Source organism: Gorilla gorilla, chromosome 20 (genome assembly GCF_029281585.2).
Source record: "Gorilla gorilla gorilla isolate KB3781 chromosome 20, NHGRI_mGorGor1-v2.1_pri, whole genome shotgun sequence".
Classification (NCBI taxonomy): domain Eukaryota; kingdom Metazoa; phylum Chordata; class Mammalia; order Primates; family Hominidae; genus Gorilla; species Gorilla gorilla.
This window is the reverse complement of record NC_073244.2, coordinates 14,419,385-14,443,072: the sequence shown is the minus strand read 5'-3', so window position 1 is coordinate 14,443,072 and position 23,688 is coordinate 14,419,385. Positions and strand designations below refer to the sequence as shown.

The 23,688-nt window shown below is 52.3% G+C and overlaps 1 protein-coding gene across 1 annotated transcript in view; it reads left to right on the top strand.

The window, feature by feature from the left end:
• Positions 1-23,688, top strand: part of MYO1F (myosin IF) — a 56,996-nt gene that overhangs the window by 3,068 nt on the left and 30,240 nt on the right. Inside the window, exons 2-9 of the mRNA XM_055371536.2 lie at positions 18,463-18,600; positions 19,508-19,597; positions 19,680-19,774; positions 20,803-20,890; positions 21,012-21,101; positions 22,074-22,205; positions 22,364-22,498; positions 23,551-23,683. Coding sequence (XP_055227511.1) covers positions 18,463-18,600; positions 19,508-19,597; positions 19,680-19,774; positions 20,803-20,890; positions 21,012-21,101; positions 22,074-22,205; positions 22,364-22,498; positions 23,551-23,683 — 901 coding nt within the window. The remainder of the gene's footprint in view (positions 1-18,462; positions 18,601-19,507; positions 19,598-19,679; positions 19,775-20,802; positions 20,891-21,011; positions 21,102-22,073; positions 22,206-22,363; positions 22,499-23,550; positions 23,684-23,688) is intronic.

Genomic DNA, 23,688 nt, shown 5'->3' with positions numbered 1-23,688 from the left:
GGGAGGAGTTGCTGCAGGTGGTCATTGCTGGGTTGTTGGTTGTGGTTGTGGCTGTTTCTTGTTGCAGGTTCGTGGTGATAATGGCTCTTGCAGGTGGGCTGGTGGTGGTGGCGGTTGGTGTTTAATGTTGTTCGTTGGTGGCGGACTGTTTTCAGCTGGAAATGCCGGAGATGCTTGGTGACCGGTGGAATGATGACGGTCGGTGGTTGCTGTTATTTGGAGAGGAAAGGTGTTGGTAGCAGCGTTCATTTGCTGCTGGTAGTTTATTGTTGGTTTCTGGTAAGATGATGATCAGCAATGGTGGTGCTGGTTCAATGTTGGTTTTTGAACAGGATAGGACTGGTGACTGCTGCTTTCTGTGGTTGCTAATGGTAGTTGGTTATGTGTGGTTGTTGATGGCTAGTATTGCTTTTTTGTTTGTTTTGTTTCTGAGACAGAGTCTCGCTCTGTCACCCCGGCTGGAGTGCAGTGGTGCAATCTCGGCTCACTGCAACCTCCGCCTCCTGGTTTCAAGCAATTCTCGTGCCTCAGCCTCCCAAGTAGCTGAGATTACAAGCACCCGCCACCACACCCAGCTAATTTTTGTGCTTTTAGTGGAGACGGGGTTTCGCCATGTTGGCCAGGCTGGTCTCCAACTCCTAACCTCAAGTGATCCACCTGCTTTGGCCTCCCAAAGTGTGAGATTACAGGTGTGAGCCACTGTGCCTGGCCGATGACTAGATGGTGGTTGGTTATTATAGCGTGGTGGTGGTGGTGGTGATAGTGGGAGAATGTAAGGAAGGCTGATGCTGGAATTGCTCATGGGACCTGTCTGACATTGGCTAGTCATGATGGTATTGGAGTTATCAGCAGTTTCTGTTTGTCCTTGAGAAGGGTAGGAGAGAGAGTGAAGACGTTCACTGGTTGCCTTTGGTTGGTGATGGTGGTGATGTGAGGATAATATGATTGTCTCTTCTTTTTTTTTTGAGACAGAGTCTTGCTCTGTCACCCAGGATGGAGTGCAGTGGCATGATCTTGGCTCACTGCAAGCTCCACCTCCTAGGTTCATGCCATTCTCCTGCCTCAGCCTCCCGAGTAGCTGGGACTACAGCCACCCGCCACCACGCCCGGCTAATTTTTTCTATTTTTTTAGTAGAGACGGGGTTTCACCGTGTTAGCAAGGATGGTCTCGATCTCCTGACCTCGTGATCTGCCCGCCTCAGCCTCCCAAAGTGCTGGGATTATAGGCGTGAGCCACCACACCTGGCCAATAGTGATTGTTTCTAAGGTACAGTCACAGGGCCAGGAATAATGGCTCATGCCTGTAATCCCAACAGTTTGGAAGACGGAGGTGGGAAGATCACTTGAGGCCAGATGTTCGAGACCAGTCTGGGAGACATGGCAATACCCCATCTCTACAAAGCATTTAAAAGTTAGCCAGGCATGGTGGCATGGACCTGTAGTACCAGCTAATTGGGAAGCTGAGGTGGGAAGATCGCTTGAGCCCAGGAGTTCCAGGCTGCAGTGAGCTGTGATGGCCCCACTGCACTCCAGCCTGAGCAACAGAGACAGACTGTTTCTAAACAAATAAATAAGATACAGCCACAAAGCAGGGAGACCAGTGAAGTGGCTGCTGGGTCCAGAATCAGTGGCCATGAGGATGGACAGGAAAGGCTGGGAGTCAAAAGGAATTTAGGAGAAAGAATCAGTAAGACCACTAACTGGGCATGGGCACAGTGGCTCACACCTGTAATCTCAGCACTTTAGGAGGCCGAGGCAGGTGGATCACTTGAGGTCAGGAGTTCGAGACCAGTGTGGCCAACATGGTGAAACCTCATCTCTACTAAAAATACAAAAATTAGCCAAGCGGGGTGGCATGTGCCTGTAATCCCAGCTACTCGGGAGGCTGAGGCAGCAGAATCGCTTGAACCCAAGAGGCAGAGGTTGCAGTGAGCTGAGATCGCACCACTACACTCCAGCTTGGGCAACAAAGCGAGACTCTGTCTCAGAGGGAAAAAAAAAAAAAAAAATGCCCGTAATTGATTGGATGCAAAGAGTGAACGTAACAATGAATCAGAGACAGGCAGGTTTCTGTCTTGGGGGTTGGGGACCACATCCCAGAGGATCTTCCCCAAAAAGCAGGAGGGACAAGACCAGGGTTCCCCAGCTCCAGCTTCTGCGTGGAGATGTTTGAGGTGGTAGCCACCGATTGTCAGCAATCTCCAGCAACGAGACAAAGAGCCCAGCTCCAGAAAGACAAGGGTCCCCACATACAAAGGCCAGGCGCGGTGGCTCACGCCTGTAATCCCAATACTTTAGGAGGCCAAGGTGTGCGGATCACGAAGTCAGGAGATCGAGACCATCCTGGCTAACACGGTGAAACCCCCTCTCTAAAAATACAGGGGCTGGACGCGGTGGCTTACACCTATAATCCCAGCACTTTGGGAGGCCGAGGCGGGTGGCTCATGAGGTCAGGAGATCGAGACCATCCTGGCTAACATAGCGAAACCCCGCCTCTACTAAAAATACAAAAAATTACCCAGGCGTGGTGGCGGGCGCCTGTAGTCCCAGCTACTTGGGAGGCTGAGGCAGAAGAATGGCGTGAACTTGGGAGGCGGAGCTTGCAGTGAGCCGAGATGGCGCCACTGCACTCCAGCCTGGGTGAAAGAGCAAGACTCCATCTCAAAACAATAAAAATACAAAAATACAAAAATACAAAAAAAAAAAATTAGCCGGGCATGGTGGCAGGCGCCTGTAGTCCCAGCTACTCGGGAGGCTGAGGCAGGAGAATCGCTTGAACCCAGGAGGTGGAGGTTGCAGTGAGCCAAGATCATGCCACTGCACTCCAGCCTGGGCAACAGAGTGAGATTCTATCTAAAAAAAAAAAGAGAGAGAGAGAAAAGAAAAGAAACAGAGTCCAGTCCCCCTGCTCCCCTGAGGGATGGAGCCTTTGGAGGTGAGAATGTTGTTTGCACAGTGCATGGACGCAGGGTGTGGCCCCAGAGCCCCACTGAGCTGGGGGCAAGGCTCCAGGGCCACCCTCAGGCACCAGGGCAGGGTCTGGGAGCTGAGAGCTGGCTCCAGAAGCAGCTATGGAGGCTTAGCTCTCCTCCCGGCAACCACAGCTCGCAGGACCTGGGTGAGGAAGGAAGTGGCTGTTTGGTTGCTGTCTTCAATCTAGAGCTCTTGCTCATCACGCCCAGAAAAAGCAGACAGCCTGGAGCCCATGGGGTGAATTGCAAAAGCTCCCTCCTCCAGCCCTTCCTCCTGGCCAGCTCATGGCCACCATTGATGGGGACAGTGAGGAACGCTAGCATTTACACTGGACAACCTTTGCTTCGTTGAATCTGCAGAGCAGCCTGTGAGATTTGCACCCCTCGATGTTCCCATTTTCCAAATGAGGAAACTGAGGCAGAGAGGTTAGGTGAGCTGCCCATACAATCTAAAATGAAAGAGGATTTTGACTCGGTGACTCCCAAGGCCACACTATTAACAGCCATCTTGGCTGGGCACAGCGGCTTGCACCTGTAATTCCAGCGCTTTGGGAGGCCAAGGCAAGAGGATCAGCAGTCCAGGAGTTTGAGACCAGCCTAAGCAACATAGTTAGACTTTGTCTCTATTTAAAAAAAAAAAAAAAAATGTGGTTGGGTGCGGTGGCTCATCCCAGTGCCCGTCATTCCAGCACTTTGGGAGGTCAAGGTGGGCAGATCACTTGGGGTCAGGAGTTCAAGACCAGCCTGGCCAACATGGTGAAACCCTGTCTCTACTAAAAACACAAAAATTAGCCAGGTGTGGTGGCGTGCACCTGTAATCCCAGCTACTCAGGAGGCTAAGGCAGGAGAATTGCTTGAACCTGGGAGGCAGAGGTTGAGCCAAGGTCACGCCACTGCACTCACAGACTGAGCAACAAGAGCGAGACTCCATCTCAAATAAAAAAAAAAAAAATGTGGCTGGGTGCAGTGGCTCATGCCTATAATCCCAGCACTTTGGGAGGCCGAGATGAGTGGATCACCTGAGGTCAGGAGTTCGAGACCAGCCTGGCCAACATGATGAAACCTGGTCTCTACTAAAAATACAAAAATTAGCCAGGCGTTGTGCACGCCTGTAATCCCAGCTACTTGGGAGGCTGAGGCAGGAGAATCACTTGAACCTGGGAGGCAGAGGTTGCAGCAAGCCTAGATCATGCCGCTGCACTCCAGCCTGAACAACAGAGTGAGACTCCATCTCAAAAAAAAAAAATATATTAGCCAGGTGTGGTGGTGTGCACCTGTGGTCCCAGCTACTCAGGAGGCTGAGGCAGGAGGATTGCTTGAGCCTGGGAGGTCAAGGCTGCAGTGATATCAAACCACTGCCTTCCAGCCTAGGCAACAGAACAAGACTCTGTCCAAAAAAAATAACAGGCACCTTGACCACAGCCTCCTGTCCTCCTAAGCGATGAGAGGCCAGCAGGACTATGTGCTGACCCCACATGGCCTGGGCTGTCTATCCCTCCAGGACCATGACCCTCCATTCCAAACAGACTAGAATCCTGGTGTCCACCGCACACCCAAGGCCTCTCTGGCTGATGTCTCTTGCAGCCACCACTGATGCTGCCTGGAAAGTTCATGTTGCAAGATGTGCCTTCTACAGGAAGCCCTCTCACCTCTCCACAGTACCTTCCAGCCATGGTCTCCTCTGGGCAACTGAGACACCACTTGGGGAACACCGAGCCCCCCAAGGGCAGGTTCTGGGCCTGGTCCACCTAAGCCTGGTCTCCACCTACCTCCATGCACAGTAGGGGCCCAGGAAGTGTGTTCCCTCCATGGCACACATCCCCCAGCCCCAGAGGCACCATCACCTTCACCACAAACAGCCCCTCCCTGGTGTGATACCAGGAAGGTTGTCCCCGCCTGCCCTAGTTCTGCCTTCTGCCTTGGGGTAGAGAGACCTCTCTGAAGAGCTGAAGGAAGAAGCTACCCGTCCTTCCTACCCCACCCACCTCAAGCCCCTGACTGCCTTTCACAAGAGCTCCAGCAGGTTGAGTCATATTCAGCTTGTGGTCAACTGTGACCACAAGCTCTTCGTTGCATCCCCACCCCCAAGGAAGAGACTTACAAACAAACAGTTTTGACTTGACCCATGGAGACTTGGAGGCCACAGAATGACAGAGATATCTGGGAGACAGGGCAGGGGGCAGTCTCATCCCAATGGGACTTCATTCATTCATTCATTCATTCAACAAGTATGTATTGACCAGGCTTTCTGTCCAACACTGATGCCTTAAATCCTCTCAAGGTCACAGATGACATTTCCTGAGGCATCTCGGCACATTTTTTCTCTTTGTTCGCTCCTGTACTCGTTTCAGAGACCCCACACAAGGGTCATTATGGAATCCATTTGGTTATTTGTTGTTGTTGAGATGGAATCTCGCTCTGTTGCCCAGGCTGGAGTGCAATGACGTAATCTTGGCTCACTGCAACCTCCACCTCCTAGGTTCAAGCAATTCCCCTGCCTCAGCCTCCCGGATAGCTAAGACTACAGACACCCGCCACCACGCCAGGCTAATTTTTGTATTTTTAGTAAAGACGAGGTTTCACCATGTTGGCCAGGCTGGTCTTGAACTCCTGACCTCAAGTGATCTGCCTGCCTTGCCTCCGAAAGTGCTGGGATTACAGGCGTGAGCCACCGTGCGCGGCCAAATCCACTTGCAAAGAGGAGAAATTGAGGCTTGGAGAAGAGAAGTGACCTCCCCAGAGTCACACAGTCAGTCAACTGTCAAGCCAGGCCTTGACCCCAATCCATCACATGCCAAAATTCTCGACTATCCTCCCCACACGATATTCACTTGAGCAAAATCCTCTCTCCCTTTGATGCAAACAGCCTGTGATTAATTTTTTTTCTTTTCTTTTTTTTTTTTTTTTTTGAGACGGAGTCTCACTCTGTCACCCAGGCCAGACTGCAGTGGCACTATCTCAGCTCACTGCAAGCTCCGCCTCCCGGGTTCACGCCATTCTCCTGCCTCAGCCTCCCGAGTAGCTGGGACTACGGGCGCCCGCCACCGCACCTGGCTAATTTTTTGTAGTTTTAGTAGAGATGGGGTTTCACCGTGTTAGCCAGGATGGTCTCGATCTCCTGACCTCGTGATCCGCCCACCTCGGCCTCCCAAAGTGCTGGGATTACAGGTGTGAGCCACCGCGCCCGGCCCAGCCTGTGATTTTACAGTTGGCTGGAGCATGGAGTGTCTGAGGGCCTCTAGTGCCTGGGGCAGGATAGAGAGGGAGAGAATGGTCAGAGAAGAGGGCCACTCTGCCAGATGAGGGAAGAGGGGAAGGGCAGGAAGAGGAACCAAGTCGTCAGAGCCGGGAGAGCCAGGAGGGCTGATGGGCCTAGCCAGACACAGCTGACCCCAGTGAGGGGAAGTGGCCTTGGGTCTTAGTTCAGCCTGAGTGGCCTGGCAGGTTGAAGCCTGCACTGGCCCCCAAAGGGGAAATTGTAGACATGACCCATCTTCTCCCCACCCCATCCTCATCTGACCTCAGCAGCAACCCCGGCGATCTCTGATACAGACCGGCCTGGGGAACGACAGCTTCGTGGGTCCTCCCCAAGGTCCTCTCTGCACTGCTGTGTGTGCTTGAAGAGGACGCTTAACCTCTCTGTGCTGTAGTTTTCTCTTCTATAAAATGGACCCAGGATGGGTGCGGTGGCTCACGCCTATAATCCCAGCACTTTGGGAGGCCGAGGTGGGAGGATCACCTGAGGTTGGGAGTTCGAGATGAGCGTGCCCAACGTGGTAAAACCTTGTCTCTACTCAAAATACAAAAATCAGCCAGGCGCCTGTAATCCCAGCTACTCAAGAGGTTGAGGCAGGAGAATCGCTTGAACCCAGGAGGTGGAGGTTGCAGTGAGCTGAGATCGTGCCACTGCGCTCCAGCCTGGGTGCAACAGAGCAAGACTCTGTCTCAAAAAAAAAAATAGACCCAGTGGGCCGGGCGCGGTGGCTCATGCCTGTAATCCCAGCACTTTGGGAGGCCGAGGCAGGTGGATCACAAGGTCAGGAGTTCAAGACCAGCCTGGCCAAGATGGTGAAACCCCCATCTCTACTAAAAATACAAAAATTAGCAGGCTTAGTGGTGGGTGCCTATAATCCCAGCTACTTGAGAGGCTGAGGCAAAGAACTGGAATTGCTTGAACCTGGGAGACGGAGGTTGCAGTGAGCCAAAGTCGTACCACTGCATTCCAGCCTGGGCGACAGAGCAAGACTCAATCTCAAAAAAAAAAATTGGACCCAGTGATAGGACTGACCTCAGCCAGCGTGTGTTGAAAGGATAAGATGAAGTAATTCACATAAAAAGCTTAGACCAGGCTCGGCCTGGTGGCTTACGCCTGTAATCCTAGCACTTTCATAGGCTGAAGCAAGAGGATTACTTGAAATTCAGGAGTTCAAGACCAGCCTGGGCAACATAGCGAGACTCTATCTCTGTTTGTAAACATATATTATTTAATATATATATTAAAATAAATAAATAAAGGCCAGTTATGGTGGCTCATGCTTGTAATCCCAGCACTTTGGGAGGCCGAGGTGGGTGGATCACTTGAGGTCAGGAGTTCGAAACCAGCTTGGTCAACATGGCAACATGGTGAAACCCCGTCTCTACAAAAAAATACAAATATTACCTGGGCATGGTGGCATGCACCTGTAATCCCAGCTACTTGGGAAACTGAGGCAGGAGAATCGCTTGAGCCAGGGAGGCAGAGGTTGCAGTGAGCCAAGATCATGCCACTGCACTCCAGCCGGGGCGAAAGAGCAACACTCTGTTTCAAAAATTAATTAATTAATTAAATTAAATAAATAAAAATAAAATTTTTTTAAAAAAGCATAGACCAGGCCGGGTGCGGTGGCTCATGCCTGTAATCCCAGCACTTTGGGAGGCCGAGGCGGGCGGATCATGAGATCAGGAGCTCAAGACCATCCTGGCTAACACAGTGAAAGCCCATCTCTACTAAAAATACAAAAAATTAGCTGGGCATGGCCGTGGGAGCCTGTAGTCCCAGCTACATGGGAGGCTGAGGCAGGAGAATGGCGTGAACCCGGGAGGCGGAGCTTGCAGTGAGCCGAGATCATGCCACTGCACTCCAGCCTGGGCGAGAAAGCAAGACTCCGTCTCAAAAAAAAAAAAAAAAAAAAAAAAAAGACATAGACTGGAGCCTGGTACACAGAATAAGTGCTAGTTTGGTGTTTGGGTTTTTTTTCTGGGTCTTCGTCTGTCATCCAGGCTGGAGTGCTGCCACAATCACAGCTCACTGTAACTCCGAGCTCCTGGGCTCAAGTGATCCTCCTGCCTCAGCCTCCTGAGTGGCTGGGACTACAGGCGCATACCACCATGCCTGGCTAATTTTTATTTATTTATTTATTTTTTTGCAGAGATGGGGGTCTCACTATGTTGCCCAGGCTGGTCTCAAACACCTGGCCTCAAGTGATCCTTCCACCTCAGCCTCCCAAAATGCTGGGATGACAGGTGTGAGCCACCACCCGGCCAGGTGTTAACTGTTGTCATTGTTTTCTATTGTTGTTATTTCCATCCAATCTCCACCCTTAAGCTCTTCAGAGACAAAATGCACTTCTCGTGTCCCCACCCACTGACACAGCTGTGCCTGTCCCCAGCCTCTCCCCAAATACCTGTTTAGAAAAAGAACAGACCCTCACCACTCACGACCCTGCTCCTGCCCCACTAGGCCCATGAATGATGCCACTTTGCCCACAATTATTTATTTTTTAATTTTTATTATTATTATTATTTCGAGACAGAGTTTCGCACTTGTTGCCCAGGCTAGCTTGCAATGGCACAATCTTGGCTCACTACAACCTCTGCCTCCCAGGTTCAAGCTATTCTCCTGCCTCAGCCTCCTGAGTAGCTGGGATTACAGGCGCCCGCCACCACACCTGGCTAATGTTGTATTTTTAGTGGAGACAGGGTTTCCCCACGTTGGTCAGGCTGGTCTCAAACTCCCAACCTCAGTTGATCTGCCCGAGTCAACCTTCCAAAGTGCTGGGATTACAGGCGTGAGCTACTGCACCCAACCTGCCCACAATTTTTATTGTCTCTTCTCATCAACCATCTGGTCTCCCCATCTTGAAAATGAAATGAGCCGGGCGTGGTGGCTCACGCCTGTACTCCCAGCACTTTGGGAGGCTGAGGTGGGTGGATCACTTGAACTTGAGGTCAGGAGTTACAGACCAGCCTGGCCAACATGGTGAAATCCCTGTCTCTGGCCGGACGCGGTGGCTCATGCCTGTAATCCCAGCACTGTGGGAGGCTGAGGTGGGCGGATCACCTGAGGTTGGGAGTTCGAGATGAGCGTGTCCAACATGGTGAAATCCCGTCTCTACTAAAAACACAAAAATCAGCCTGGCTTGGTGGCAGGCGCCTGTAATTCCAGTTACTTGGGAGGCTGAGGCAGGAGAATCACTTGAACCTGGGAGGCGGAGGTTGCAGTAAGCCGAAATCATACCACTGCACTCCAGCCTGGGTGACAGAGCGAGACTCTGTCTCAAAACAACAACAACAAAAGAAAAACAGGAAACACAGGCTCCCCTGACCCCACTTCTCCCCCACAGCCTCTCTCCCTCTTCCCCTTCTCAGCCATATCCTCATTCCTGTCTATACCTCCTAACCTCCCAATCCTGCTTCTGACCCTGGGGCCCCTCTTAGTCTCCAGTGAGCTCAGACGCTCTTCAGGGTTGAGTCGATGGCTCCTAACCCACCCTCGTCCCATCTGGGCCTCCCCCGCCTGGTCCGGGTTTTGCCTCTGACTTCCCTGGCAGTTCCTACTCAGCCAGTCTGTGGTGGGTGTCAACTTCAACCCCTCCACGCCACTGCTCCCCAGGATTCTGTCATCTCCCGACGCACCCCAGTGACTCTCAGTGCATCCCAGTCAGCACCTCCTTCTTTTTTTGTTGTTTTCAAGACAGGGTTTCACTCCTGTCGCCCAGGCTGAAGTGCAATGGCACAATCTTGGCTCACAGCAACCTCTGCCTCCTGGGTTCAAGCGATTCTCCTGCCTCAGCCTCCCGAGTAGCTGGGATTACAGGCGCCTGACACCACGCCTGGCTAATTTTTGTATTTTTAGTAGAGACGGGGTTTCACCATGTTGGCCAGACTGGTCTCGAACTCCTGACCTCAAGTGATCCATCCACCTTGGCCTCCCAAAGTGCTGGGATTATAGGCATGAGCCACCATGCCCGGCCAGCACCCACTTCTTATAAAAACACCTAATTAGGCCTCCTTTAAATCCCGACATTAACCTCAGACAATGGACACACTCAACTCCCATAGTTTCAAAAAGAATCAATGTGATTGCCTGTAATGAAGACCTTACAATAAAATGTGTGTCCAAATATGAGAGTGCTAGGGTCAGGCCAAAGCGCAGTGGCTCATGCCTATAATCTCAGCACTTTGAGAAGCCAAGGCAGGTGGATCACCTGAGGCTAGGAGATTGAGACCAGCCTGGCCAACATAGAAAAACCCTGTCTCAAGCCAGGCGCGGTGGCTCACGCCTGTAATCCCAGCACTTTGGGAGGCTGAGGCAGGTGGATCGCTTGAGGTCAGGAGTTCCAGACCAGCCTGACCAACATAGTGAAACCCCATCTCTACTAAACATACAAAAAAATTAGCTGGGCGTGTTGATGGGCTCCTGTAACCCCAGCTACTAGGGAGGCTGAGGCAGGAAAATCGCTTGAACCCGGGAGGCGAAGGTTGCAGTGAGCTGAGATCACATCATTGCACTCCAGCCCGGATAACAAGAGAGACACTCCATCTCAAAAAAAAAAGAAAGAAAGAAAGAAAAAGAAAAATCCTGTCTCTACTAAAATTACAAAACGTTAGTTGGGCGTGGTGGTGCACGCCTATAATCCCAGGTACTCAGGAGGCTGAGGCACGAGAATCGCTTGAATCCGGGAAGCAGAGGTTGCAGTGAGCTGAGATCTCACCACTGCACTCCAGCCTGGGCGATAGAGCAAGACTGTGTCTCAAAAAAAAAAAAAAGTGGCCAGGCACAGTGGCTCACGCCTATAATCCCAGCACTTTGGGAGGCCGAGGCGGGTGGATCACCTGAGGTCAGGAGTTCGAGACCAGCCTGACCAACATGGTGAAACCCCATCCATACTAAAAATACAAAAAATTAGCCAGGCATGGTGGCAGGTGCCTGTAGTCCCAGCTGCTCGGGAGGCTGAGACAGGACAATCACTTGGACCCGGGAGGCAGAGGTTACAGTGAGCTGCGATCACACCACTGCACTCCAGCCTGGGCGACAGAGTGAGACTCGGTATCAAAACAAAAAAAGGAAAGAAGGAAAGAAGGTGCTAAGGTCAGCGGTCCAAGAAGTCCCAGGAGAGCCACCAGGTGCTCCCACCTGTAAACAAGTATGACAGTCCCACCTACAGGTCATTTTTAACGCCACCACCGGCATGACTTTCAACGAAGTGAGCTTCCAAAATGTTTAACTTGGCCAGGCACCATGGCTCATGCCTGTAATCCCGGCACTCTGGGAGACTGAGGCAGGAGGATTGCTTGAGCCAAGAGTTAGAGACCAGCCTGGGCAACATAGGGAGATCCCATCTGTAAAAAAATAATTTAAGTAGCTGGGCACAGTGGTACTTGCCTGTGGTCCCAGCTACTCAGGAGGCTGGGGTGGGAGGATCACTTGAGCCTGGACGTCAAGGTTATAGTTAGCTATGATTACACCACTGCACTCCAGCCTGGGCAACAGAGCAAGACCCTGCCTCAAAAAAATAAATAAGTAAATAAATTTTTAAAATAAACAAAGTGTTGAGCTCTTAGCACACTGAACAAAACTAAAATCTCCCAGCTGGGCCCAGTGGCTTCCACCCACAGGCCCAGCTACTCAGGAGGTCAAGGCAGGAGGATTGCTTGGGCCCAGGAGTTCGAGGCCGCAGTGAGGTATGATCGCACCAGTGCACTCCAGCCTGGGTGACAGAGTGAGACCTTGTCTCAAAAAAGACAAGAAAAAGAAAGAAAGGGCCGGTGCGGTGGCTCATGCCTATAATCCCAGTGCTTTGTGAGGCCAAGGCGGGCGGATAACGAGGTCAGGAGATCAAGACCATCCTGGCTAACACGGTGAAACCTCGTCTCCACTAAAAATACAAAAAAAAAAAAAAAAAAATTAGCCGGGCAGGAGAATGGCGTGAACCCTGGAGGCGAGGCTTGCATTGAGCCGAGATTGTGCCACTGCCCTCCAGCCTGGGCGACAGAGCAAGACTCCATCTCAAAAAAAAACAAAAGAAAAAGGAAGGAAGGGCCGGGTGCAGTGGCTCATGCCTGTAATCCCAGCACTTTGGGAGGCCGACATGGGTGGATCACGAGGTCAGGAGTTCAAGACCAGCCTGGCCAATACGGTGAAACCTTATCTCTACTAAAAATACAAAAATTAGCCGGGTGTGGTGGTGCGCGCCTATAGTCCCAGCTGCCCGGGAGGCTGAGGCAGAAGAATCGTTTGAACCTGGGAGGTAGATTTTGCAGTGAGCCAAGATCGCGCCACTACACTCCAGCCTGGCCAACAGAGCGAGACTCCATCTCAAACAAACAAAAAAAAAGATAGAAAAAAAGGAGGAAGGAAGGAAGGAAAAGGGAAGGGAAGAAAGAAGGAAAGAAAAAATGGAAGGAAAGAAGGAAAGAAAGAAGAAAGAAAGAGAGAAAGAAAAAAGAGAAGAGAGGGAGGGAGGGAAAGAAGGAAGGAGGGAGGGAGGGAAAGAAAGAGGAAGAAAGAAGAGAGAGAAGAATGAGAGAGAAGAAAGAGAACGAAAGAAAGAAAGAAGAAAGAAAGAAAGAAAAAGAGAGGGAGAGAGGGAGGAAGGAAGGGAGGGAGGGAGGAAGAAGGAAGGAAGGAAAGAAGGGGGGAAGGAAGGGAGGGAGGGAGGGAGGGAGGGAGGGAGGGAATTCATGCTGACTACTCAGGCCAGGAGCAGTGTGAGGGGTTGAAGCCCTGACTACCCCTGCATTCCATATTCCATTCTCTGTCCCTGCTGCAGCCACACCTCCACACCTTTCCCCAGACAGTTAACCCTGGCTGGTGCACCCTTTCTCCCAGCTGTTTATCAAAACCCTTCTCAGGCCAGGCACAGTGGCTCACACCTGTAATCCCAGCATTTTGGAAGGCCAAGGTGGGAGGATCACTTGAGCCTAGGAGTTATAGACATCAGCCTGAGCAACAGAGCAAGACCATGTCTCTATGAAATATTTAAAAATTAGCCAGGCGTGGCCAGGTGCGGTGGCTCACACCTATAATCCCAGCATTTTGGGAGGCCGAGGCAGGCGGATCACAAGGTCAGGAGATTGAGACCATCCTGGCTAATACAGTGAAACCCCGTCTCTACTAAAAATACAAAAAATTAGCCGCCGTGGTGGCGGGCGCCTGTAGTCCCAGCTACTCGGGAGGCTGAGGCAGGAGAATGGCATGAACCCAGGAGGCGGAGCTTGCAGTGAGCCGAGATCGTGCCACTGTGCTCCAGCCTGGGCGACAGAGCAAGACTCTGTCTCAAAAAAAAAAAAAAAAATTAGCCAGGCGTGGTGGCATGTGCCTGTAGTCTCAGCTACACAGGAGGCTGAGACAGGAGGATCACTTGAGCCCAGGAGGTCAAGGCTGCAGTGAGCCATGACCTTGCCACTGCACTCCAGCCTGGGAGACAGAGTGAGACCCTGTCTCAAAAACCAAACCAAAACAAAACAAAAAAATCCTTCTCAGCACCAGCCCAGCCTCCTGTGCGTGTAGATAGAGGCAAGAACCTGTTCTTTTTTTTTTTTTCTAAGACCAAGTCTCGCTCTGTTTGCCCAGGTTGGAGTGCAGTGGTGCAATCTCGGCTCACTGCAACCTCTGCCTCCCAGAATCAAGCGAGTCTCCTGCCTCAGCCTCCTGAGTAGCTGGGATTACAGGCGCGCACCCCCACACCTGGCTACTTTTTTGTATTTTTAGTAGAGATGGGGTTTCATTATGTTCGCCAGGCTGGCCTCGAACTCCTGACCTCAGGTGATCCACCCGCCTCAGCCTCCCAAAGTGCTGGGATTACAGGCGTGAGCCACCGCGCCCAGCCAAGAACCTGTTCTTTGCTGTTGAATAGACCCAGGTTCAAATCCCACACCCTTGGAAACAATACCTGTATCTTTAGTCCAGTGTCCTTAAGGAAGCTGCTATACTTCTCCAGCCTCCGTTTCCCTTGGAGCCTACCCACACTGAGATGGTGTGATGATGGCTGCCAGTATCAACCATCTACATCCCCCAAACCAGGCACAGTATAGGTGCTCGGTGACTGTTAATTCTTTACTTTTTTTTTTTTTTTTTGAGATGGAGTTTTGCTCTTGTTGCCCAAGCTGGAGTGCAATGGCACAATCTGGGCTCACCGCAACCTCCGCCTCCTGGGTTCTAGCGATTCTCCTGCCTCAGCCTCCCGAGTAGCTGGGATTACAGGCATGCGCCACCACGCCCAGCTAATTTTTGTATTTTTAATAGAGATGGGGTTTCACCATGTTGGTCAGGCTGGTCTCAAACTCCCGACCTTAGATGATCTCCCCGCCTCGGCCTCCCAAAGTGCTGGGATTGCAGGTGTGAGCCACCGCGCCCGGTCATGTTAATTCTTTCAAATGCCCCTCAGCCTCGGTCTATCCTCACGACCACTCAGGCTTGGGGAGGGGCACCAGCCTCCCATCCCACCTTGTCCCCCCAGAGTAGTTCATCCTCTCATCAACCCTGGGAAGTGGAGCTGCCTCTTCCTTTTTATAGATGAGACGATGGAGACTCACAGCAGCATCTGTTCGCCCAGTCAGGATCAGAACCCAGATCTACCCTTATGCCAAAGGCTGGGCTTATTTAATGCCCATGGGCATCCCTCAACAACCTCTAACTGTCAGTATGTCCAGAATCTGATCATGCACCTCCACCCGCCCCCCCCACCCCTCAAGAACATTCCGTGGCTCCCCAGTACCCCCAGGAGAGACTGGCTCCACTTCTGCCTTACAGTTGCCCACGTGGACACTTCTGCTTGTGCCCTGCCTGTATCCCTGGAATCCACTGGCAAACACAGTCCACTTTAAAAACTTCAATCCCGCGCTGGGAGCGGTGGCTCATGCCTGTAATCCCAGCAGTTTGGAAGGTCGAGGCAGGAAGGTCGCTTGAACTCAGGAGTTCAAGACCAGCCTGAGCAACACAGTGAAACCCCGTCTCTACCAAAAATACAAAAAATTAGCTGGGCTTAGTGGTGTGTGCCTGTAGTGCCAGCTACTCAGGAGGCCGAGGTGAGAGGCTCGCTTGAGCCCCGCAGGCAGAGGTAGCAGTGAGCCGTGGTCTCACCACTGCACTCCATCCAGCCTGGGCAACGCAGTGAGACCCCATCTCAAAAATACAAAAATACTTCAATTCCCAGCTTTGTTTGCTCTGGTGGTTTTTGCTCTGAATCTGGGTTTATTTCTTTACCTTTGTCCGCTGTTCATTTGACAGAGAAAAGACTCAGCCCCAGTCTCTGTCTCCAGAAGCTCCTGGCCTGGGGATGGGGGGCTTCCAGGAGGAGAGACATCTTATCTGACCATCAATTCACCAAATGGGGTAGCTCCAAGTTGCCATCACTACTGTCTGTCAGACTACTCCTTTGCAGAGATGTGTTGAATAGAGACAGAGTGAGCCTGAGAAAGCCAGGGTGTTTAAGGCACTAGATAAATTCAGTCGGGCTAAAAGGAGAGCAACCAGGGCAGGCTTCCTGGAAGAGGAGATTTTGGAGAGCATGTGCCTCAGTCTCCTCCATGGGGCCTAAATAAAGTGTCGTCTGGGTCAGGCAAGGTGTCTCATGCCTGAAATTCCAGCACTTTGGGAGGCTGAGGTGGGAGGATCACTTGAGGCTAGAAGTTAAAGACCAGCCTGAGCAACAGAGCAAGACCCCATCAATACAAAAAAAAATTTAAATATTAGCTGGGCATGGTGGCACACACCTGTGGTCCCAGCTACTCAGGAGGCTGAGGTGGGAAGATCTCTTGAGCCCAGAAGGTCAGGGCTACAGTGAGCTATGATCCCACCACTGCACTCCAGCCTGGGTGACAGAACAAGACTCTGACTCAAAATAAAAAAAGAAAAGAAAAAGAAAAACTGAGAGAGGAAATGAAAAGAAAAAAAATGGCAACCTAGGAAGGTGCTGGCACTGCTGAGGGGCAAGATGAAGGGACACAGAGGAGAAGGCCGCGGCAGGGGCAGCAGGGAGGCAGGGCTGGGAGTAGAGGGTGGAGCTGAGGAACAAAGTCATACACAGGCACAGAGGGCAGAGGTCACAGCACATGGTGGCCTGGAGGAGCTCAAAGGGACCAGCTGGTATGTGTGACCACAAGAGAAGAGGAGAGGTGGGAGGGAGAAGGAAGGGGCCGGGCAGCAGTGGGTCAAATGCCACAGAGAAGTCAGGGACTGGCCTGGGCCTGGGGAGGGGATGGGGGATGTGAAAGGGAGAGGCTGGGAGGCTGGCAGGAAATGAGAACTGGGATGCGCCCACTTCCCACCAAGTCGCCCGGTCTCCCCACTCTGCTCCTACAGCCTGCAGAACCCCAAGCACTCTGTGCCCTGCCTGCCAAGCCTGGCATCCTTCATGGGAAGTGAGGGGTACTAAGTGGAGTGACAGATGGAAAGAGAGACCAAAGGAGAGGACTGAGGGGCTGGGCGCAGTAGCTCACGCCTATAATCCCACCACTTTGGGGGACTGAGACAGATAATCCATTCAGCCCAGGAGTTCAAGACCAGCCGGGGCAACATAGCAAGACCCCATCTCTACAAAAAAATACAAAAATTATCCAGGCATGGTGGTGTACGTCTGTAGTCCCAGCTACCCGGGAGGCTGTGGTGTGGTGGAAGGATTGCTTGAGCCCAGGAAGTTGAGGCTGCATGGAGCTGTGATCACACCACTGCACTCCAGCCTGGGTGACAGAGTGAGACCCTGTCTCAAAACTTTTTTTGTTGTTTGTTTGGTTTTTTGTTTGTTTGTTTTGAGATGGAGTCATCCAGGATGGAGTGTAGTGGCGAAATATCAGTTCACTGCAACCTCCACATCCTGGGCTCAAGTGATCCTCCCACCTCAGCTTCCAGAGTAGCTAGGACCACAGACACATGCCACCACTCTTGTCTAATTTTTCTATTTTTTGTAGAGATGGGGGTCTCACTATGTTGCCCAGGCTGGTCTTGAACTGCTGGCCTTAAGCAGTCCTCCCGCCTCGGCCTCCCAAAGTGCTGGGATTACAGGTGTGAGCCATTGCGTCTGGCCCCATTGATCTTTTACTGTCCTCATAGTTTTGCCTTTTCCAGAATATCCTATAGTTGGAATAAGACAGTATATAGCCTTTTCAGATTGGCTTCCTTTTTTTTTTTTTTTTTTTTGAGACAGAGTTTCACTCTTGTTGCCCAGGCTGGAGTGCAATGGCACAATCTCGGCTCACTGCAACCTCTGTCTCCCAGGTTCAAGCGATTCTCCTGCCTCAGCCTCCCAAGTAGCTGGGATAACAGGCATGTGCCAGCACACCCGGCTAATTTTGTATTTTTAGTATAGACGGGGTTTCTCCATATTGATCAGGCTGGTCTCGAACTCTCATCCTCAGGTGATCCACCCGTCTTGGCCTCCCAAAGTGCTGGGATTACAGGCATGAGCCACTGTGCCCGGCCCCAGATTGGCTTCTTTGACTTAGTGATATGCCTTTAAGTTTCCTCCATGTCTTTTCATGGCTTGAGATCTCATTTCTTTCTTTCTTTTTCTTTCTTTCTTTCCTTCCTTCCTTCCTTCCTTCCTTTCTTTTTTTATAGAGACGGGGCCTCACTATGTTGCCCAGGCTGGTCTCGAACTCCTCGCCTCAAGTGATCCTCCTGCCTCGACCTCCCAAAGTGCTGGGATTACGGGCATGAGCCACCGCACCTGGCATTAAAAAATTTTTTAATTAAAAAAAAAAAGAGGCCGGGCGCGGTGGCTCACGCCTGTAATCCCAGCACTTTGGGAGCCTGAGGCGGGTGGATCACTTGAAGTCAGGAGTTCCAGACCAGCCTGGCCAACATGGTGAAACCCCGTCTCTACCAAAAATATTAAAAATTAGCCGGGCATGGTGGTGGGCACCTGTAATCCCAGCTACTCGCGAGGCTGAGGCAGAATCGCTTGAACCCGGGAGGTGGATGTTGCAGTGAGCGGAGATCACGCCACTGCACTCCAGCCTGACTGACAAAGTGAGACTCTGTCTCAAAATAAATAAATAAATAAAAATAAAAAGTAAAAAATAGAGGGCTGAGGACTGGATCCGAGAAGTGCAACTTCTGTCTGGGGCAGGGGGCCTGGCTTGGACCCTGCCAGCCTCTCCTGGAGATGGGGAAGGAGGAATGGAGGTGGGGCGGGGGAGGTGGGACAGAACCCAGAAGCTGATGGCGTCAGTGAGCCAGGTGCCGCATCCCCATGCAAGGGCTCACCCCGACCCCCCTCTCACCCCCCAGGGCAGCAAGGAGCGCTTCCACTGGCAGAGCCACAACGTGAAGCAGAGCGGCGTGGATGACATGGTGCTTCTTCCCCAGATCACCGAAGACGCCATCGCCGCCAACCTCCGGAAGCGCTTCATGGACGACTACATCTTCGTACCCTGGGCCAAGGCTGGGGGCGGGCAGGCAGGGAAGGAATGAATGGCTGGGCCATGGACGGAGAGGAGGGTGAAGGAGCAGAGGGAGGAATGGGCCGGAGAGCACCAGGCGGTGAGACAAAGGACAGATGGAGTGACAGCAGGGCTCTGGTTGGGGGCAGCTGTGGCTGCCACTGCTCCCTCTGTCCTGGGGAAGCTCAGCCCCAGCGTGTTCCATTTCCCCCATTCCGGATCCAACCCTGTTTGTTCCTTTCTTTTTTTTTTTTTTTTTTGAGACGGAGTCTTGCTCTGTCGCCCAGGTTCCAGGCTGGAGTGTAGTGGCACAATCTCAGCTCACTGCAACCTCCACCTCCCGGATTCAAATGATTCTCCTGCCTCAGCCTCCCAAATAGCTGGGATTATAGGCATGCGTCACCATGCCTGGCTAATTTTTTTGTTTTTGCTTTTTGTGTTTTGTGTTTTGTTTTTGAGACTGAGTGGCTCCTGTTGCCCAGCCTGGAGTGCAATGGCACGATAGCTCGCTGCAACCTCTGCCTCCCAGGTTCAAATGATTCTCCTCCCTCAGCCTCCCAAGTAGCCGGGATTACAGGCACGCACCACCATGCCCGGGTAATTTTTTGTATTATTAGTGGAGACAAGGTTTCGCCATGTTGGCCAGGCTGGTCTCAAACTCCTGACCTCAAGTGATCCGCCTGCCTCGGCCTTCCAAAGTGCTGGGATTACAGGCATGAGCCACCGCGCCCGGCCAGCCCTGTTTTTTCCAAGAGACTCGAGGTGCATCCATTATCTCCATCTCTTCCACCTCCAAGCAATGGAGTTTTAGGAAGCCCTGGGTGGGGGCAGGATGAGGGGACAGGGAGGACAAAACCTACCAGGACACCACACGACCCTTAACCATCCCTCAGACCTACATCGGCTCCGTGCTCATCTCTGTAAACCCCTTCAAGCAGATGCCCTACTTCACCGACCGTGAGATCGACCTCTATCAGGGCGCGGTGAGGCTGGGGCTGGGTGGGAGGCACAGCCCCGAGACTCCTGGCCCCCAGCCCGGGGCTGAGACCTGACCTCCCCCGCCAGGCCCAGTATGAGAATCCCCCACACATCTACGCCCTCACGGACAACATGTACCGGAACATGCTTATCGACTGTGAGAACCAGTGTGTCATCATTAGGTATGGACAGAGTTGGGGGGCCACAGACCCTGCTGCCCGGGCCCCTGCTGAAACATCATCACCGCCCCCAGGGAGGTTTGCCTGAAACTCCCAATCTGAACAGAGCCCTGCTGTCCCTCTCGGCCCTCACTCTGTTTTATTTTCCTTGTCACCATCTGACTCACGATGTATTTTATTGATTCATTCTGCTATTGTCTGTCTGTCCCCTCTACATGTCACCTCAGGCCAGGTGTAGTGGCTCATGCTTGTAATCCTGGCACTTTGGGAGGCCAAGGCGAGAGGATCTCTTGAGGCTAGGAGTTCAAGACCAGCCTGGGCAACATGGCAACATCCTGTCTCTGTATAGATAATAATTAGCCGGACACGGTGGTGCACGCCTGTAGTCCCCAGCTACTCAAGAGGCTGAGGAGGGAGGATTGCTTGAGCCCAGGAGTTCCAGGCAGGAACAGGTGCTATGATCACACCATTGCACTCCAGCCTGGGCAACAGAGTGAGACCCCATCTCAGTCAATCAATCGATGCCAGCTCTATGAGAGCAGAGAGAGAGAGAGAGAGAGAGAGAGAGAGTGTGTGTGTGTGTGTGTGTGTGTGTGTGTGACAGAGTCTCAGTCTGTCACCCAGGCTGGAGTGCAGTGGCACAACCTCAGCTCACTGCAACCTCTGCCTCCCAGGTTCAAGCAATTCTCCCGCCTCAGCCTCCTGAGTGGCTGGGATTACAGGCGCCCACCACCATGTCCGGCTAATTTTTGTATTTTAGTAGAGACTGGGTTTCACCATGTTGGCCAGGCTGGTCTCAAACTTTTGACCTCAAGTGATCCGCCCTCCTCAGGCTCCCAAAGTGCTGGGATTACAGGCATGAGCCACCGTGCCCGGCTGAGAGCAGAGATTTTATCTGTCTTGTTCATTACGGTATCCCCAGTACCCAGAATACTGGCAGGCACACAGTAGGTGCTCAATGAATGAATGGTCAGGCACTAAAAAGGGCTCTTCCCCATCCACTGATCATTTATTCCTCCATTCATCCCCAGTGGAGAAAGTGGAGCTGGGAAGACAGTGGCAGCCAAATATATCATGGGCTACATCTCCAAGGTGTCTGGTGGAGGCGAGAAGGTCCAGGTGAGACGAGGAAAACAGAAGGATGAGCTGGGTCGCCCTCACCTGCATGGTAGTGCAGCCCCACCCATCTGCACTCCTGCCTCAGTCTGACTTCTTCCCACTCCACCTGCCTCTGCCCCAGCACGTCAAAGATATCATCCTGCAGTCCAACCCGCTGCTCGAGGCCTTCGGCAACGCCAAGACCGTGCGCAACAACAATTCCAGCCGCTTTGTAAGTCTCTGCAGACCTGCTTGGAGCAGCTGCTCCCTCCGTGCTGACCTTTCTACACACGCACCCACACATACACACACCCGTATTGCCAAGACAAGAGTCCATTGGAAACCCAGCAAGAAATACCTACTCCTGAAGGGGAGACTCACTTCCTGCTCATGGTCCCTTTCAAAAGAGAGTCCCCCATTGGCAGAACTGTGGAGGCCATGACACCCCTGTGTAACATTCTTAAATGCTCCCCCGGCTGCAGCCATGCTACATTGTTCCCATTCACATTTCAGGTCCAATTTATTCCCTCATTCATTCCTTCTTTCGACAATAGTTCTGGGACTCGTTCTTTGTGTGGGTGCTGCGCTGGGCCCAGTGAAAGTCAGGATAGGTAAACAGATCTGGATTCATGGTTTGATTCTATCACTGTGAGCTGTGTAGCCTGGGGGGAAAAAAATCTATGCAACTTCCTGAGTTTCCTCTGTTTGCTCATCCATAAAATGGGGACGATGTTAATATCCATCTCATAGACTTCAGTATTACACCTGCACATGGACATGGTTTAATAAATTCCATACCCTTGGGCTGGGAGTGGGGGCTCACATCTGAAATCCCAGCACTTTGGGAGGCTGAGACAGGCGGATCACTTGAGGTCTGGAGTTCAAGACCAGCCTGGCCAACATGATGAAAAATACAAAAATTAGCTCTACCAAAAATACAAAAATTAGCTGGGCATGGTGGCGGGTGCCTGTAGTCCCAGCTACTCAGGAGGCTAAGGCAGGAGAATCACTTGAACCCAGGAGATGGATGTTGCAGTGAGCCGACATCGTGCCACTGAACCCCAGCCTGAGCAACAGAGTCAGACCTGTCTCAAAAAAAAAAGGAAGAAGGGAAGAGAGGCAAGGCTCATAAGACCCATCCCCAATCCTTCCCCCACCTGCACCCCAGGATACTGGGGTGCTGACATGGTTCTCTCGGATTCAGGGCAAGTACTTTGAGATCCAGTTCAGCCGAGGTGGGGAGCCAGATGGGGGCAAGATCTCCAACTTCTTGCTGGAGAAGTCCCGCGTGGTCATGCAAAATGAAAATGAGAGGAACTTCCACATCTACTACCAGGTGCAGGGAAGGGGCCGGGGGAGAGGGAGCCCCACCTGGAGCCCAGCGGGGTGGACAATGGGAAGGTAAACACCTAGGGGGGCATGGCAGGGCAGATGAGGGATCACAGGGGCTGAGCCAGGCAAGCACCAGATGCATGAACATGGCACACCCTCCAGCTGCTGGAAGGGGCCTCCCAGGAGCAAAGGCAGAACCTGGGCCTCATGACACCGGACTACTATTACTACCTCAACCAATCGGACACCTATCAGGTGGACGGCACAGACGACAGAAGCGACTTTGGTGAGACTCTGGTGAGCACCGGCCTCCACTCCAGTCCCCGGCCAGGCAGACCTCAGCCCCAGAAACCCTCCTGAGTTACAAATTAGGAAACCAAAGCCCAGGCCAGGCACGTGGCTCAAGCCTGTAATCCCAGCACTTTGGGAGGCCGAGGCAGGTGGATCACTTAAGGTCAGGAGTTTGAGACCGGCCTGGCCAACGTGGTTAAACCCCGTCTCTACTTAAAATACAAAAATTAGCCAGGTGTGGTGGTGTGTGACTGTAATCCCAGCTACTGGGGAGGCAGAGGCAGGAGAATTGCTTGAAAACGGGAGGTGGAAGTTGCAGTGAGCCGAGATCACACCACTGCACTCCAGCCTGGGCAACAGAGTGAGACTCCATCTCAAAAAAAAAAAAAAAAAAAAAAGGCCAGGCACGGTGGCTCACACACCTGTAATCCCAGCACTTTGGGAGGCCGAGGCAAGTAGATCACCTGAGGTCAGGAGTTCAAGACCAGCCTGGCCAACATAGTGAAACCCTGTCTTTATTAAGAATACAAAGATTAGCCGGGTGTGATGCCATGCGCCTGTAGTCCCAGCTACTCCGGAGGCTGAGGCAGGAGAATCGCTTAAACCCGGGAGGTGGAGGTTGCAGTGAGCCAAGATAGCGCCACTGCACTCCCACCTGGGTGAAAGAGTGAGACTCTAAAAAAAAAAAAATAGGAAACCAAAGCCCAGTCCGGACATGACGCTCACGACTGTAATCCCAGCTACTCGGGAGGCAGAGGCAGGAAAATCGCTTGAACCTGGGATGAGGAGGTTGCAGTGAGCCAAGATCACGCCACTGCACTCCAGCCTGGGCAACAGAGGGACACTCTGTCTCAAAAATAAAAAATATAATAAAAAACAAAGCCCAGAGAGGTGCAGGCACTTACCCAAGGTCACGCAGCAAGTGATTGAAAGGGGTAGGATAGGGACCCAAGGGTGCTCACTCCCTGAGTCCGTGCTGTGGTCCCTCAAGCCTGCCCCTGGAGGCAGGTTGGAGGCCAGGATTCGCGGCACAGTTTCTGCCCCCATTGTACCCACAGAGTGCTATGCAGGTCATTGGGATCCCGCCCAGCGTCCAGCAGCTGGTCCTGCAGCTCGTGGCAGGGATCTTGCACCTGGGGAACATCAGTTTCTGTGAAGACGGGAATTACGCCCGAGTGGAGAGTGTGGACCGTGAG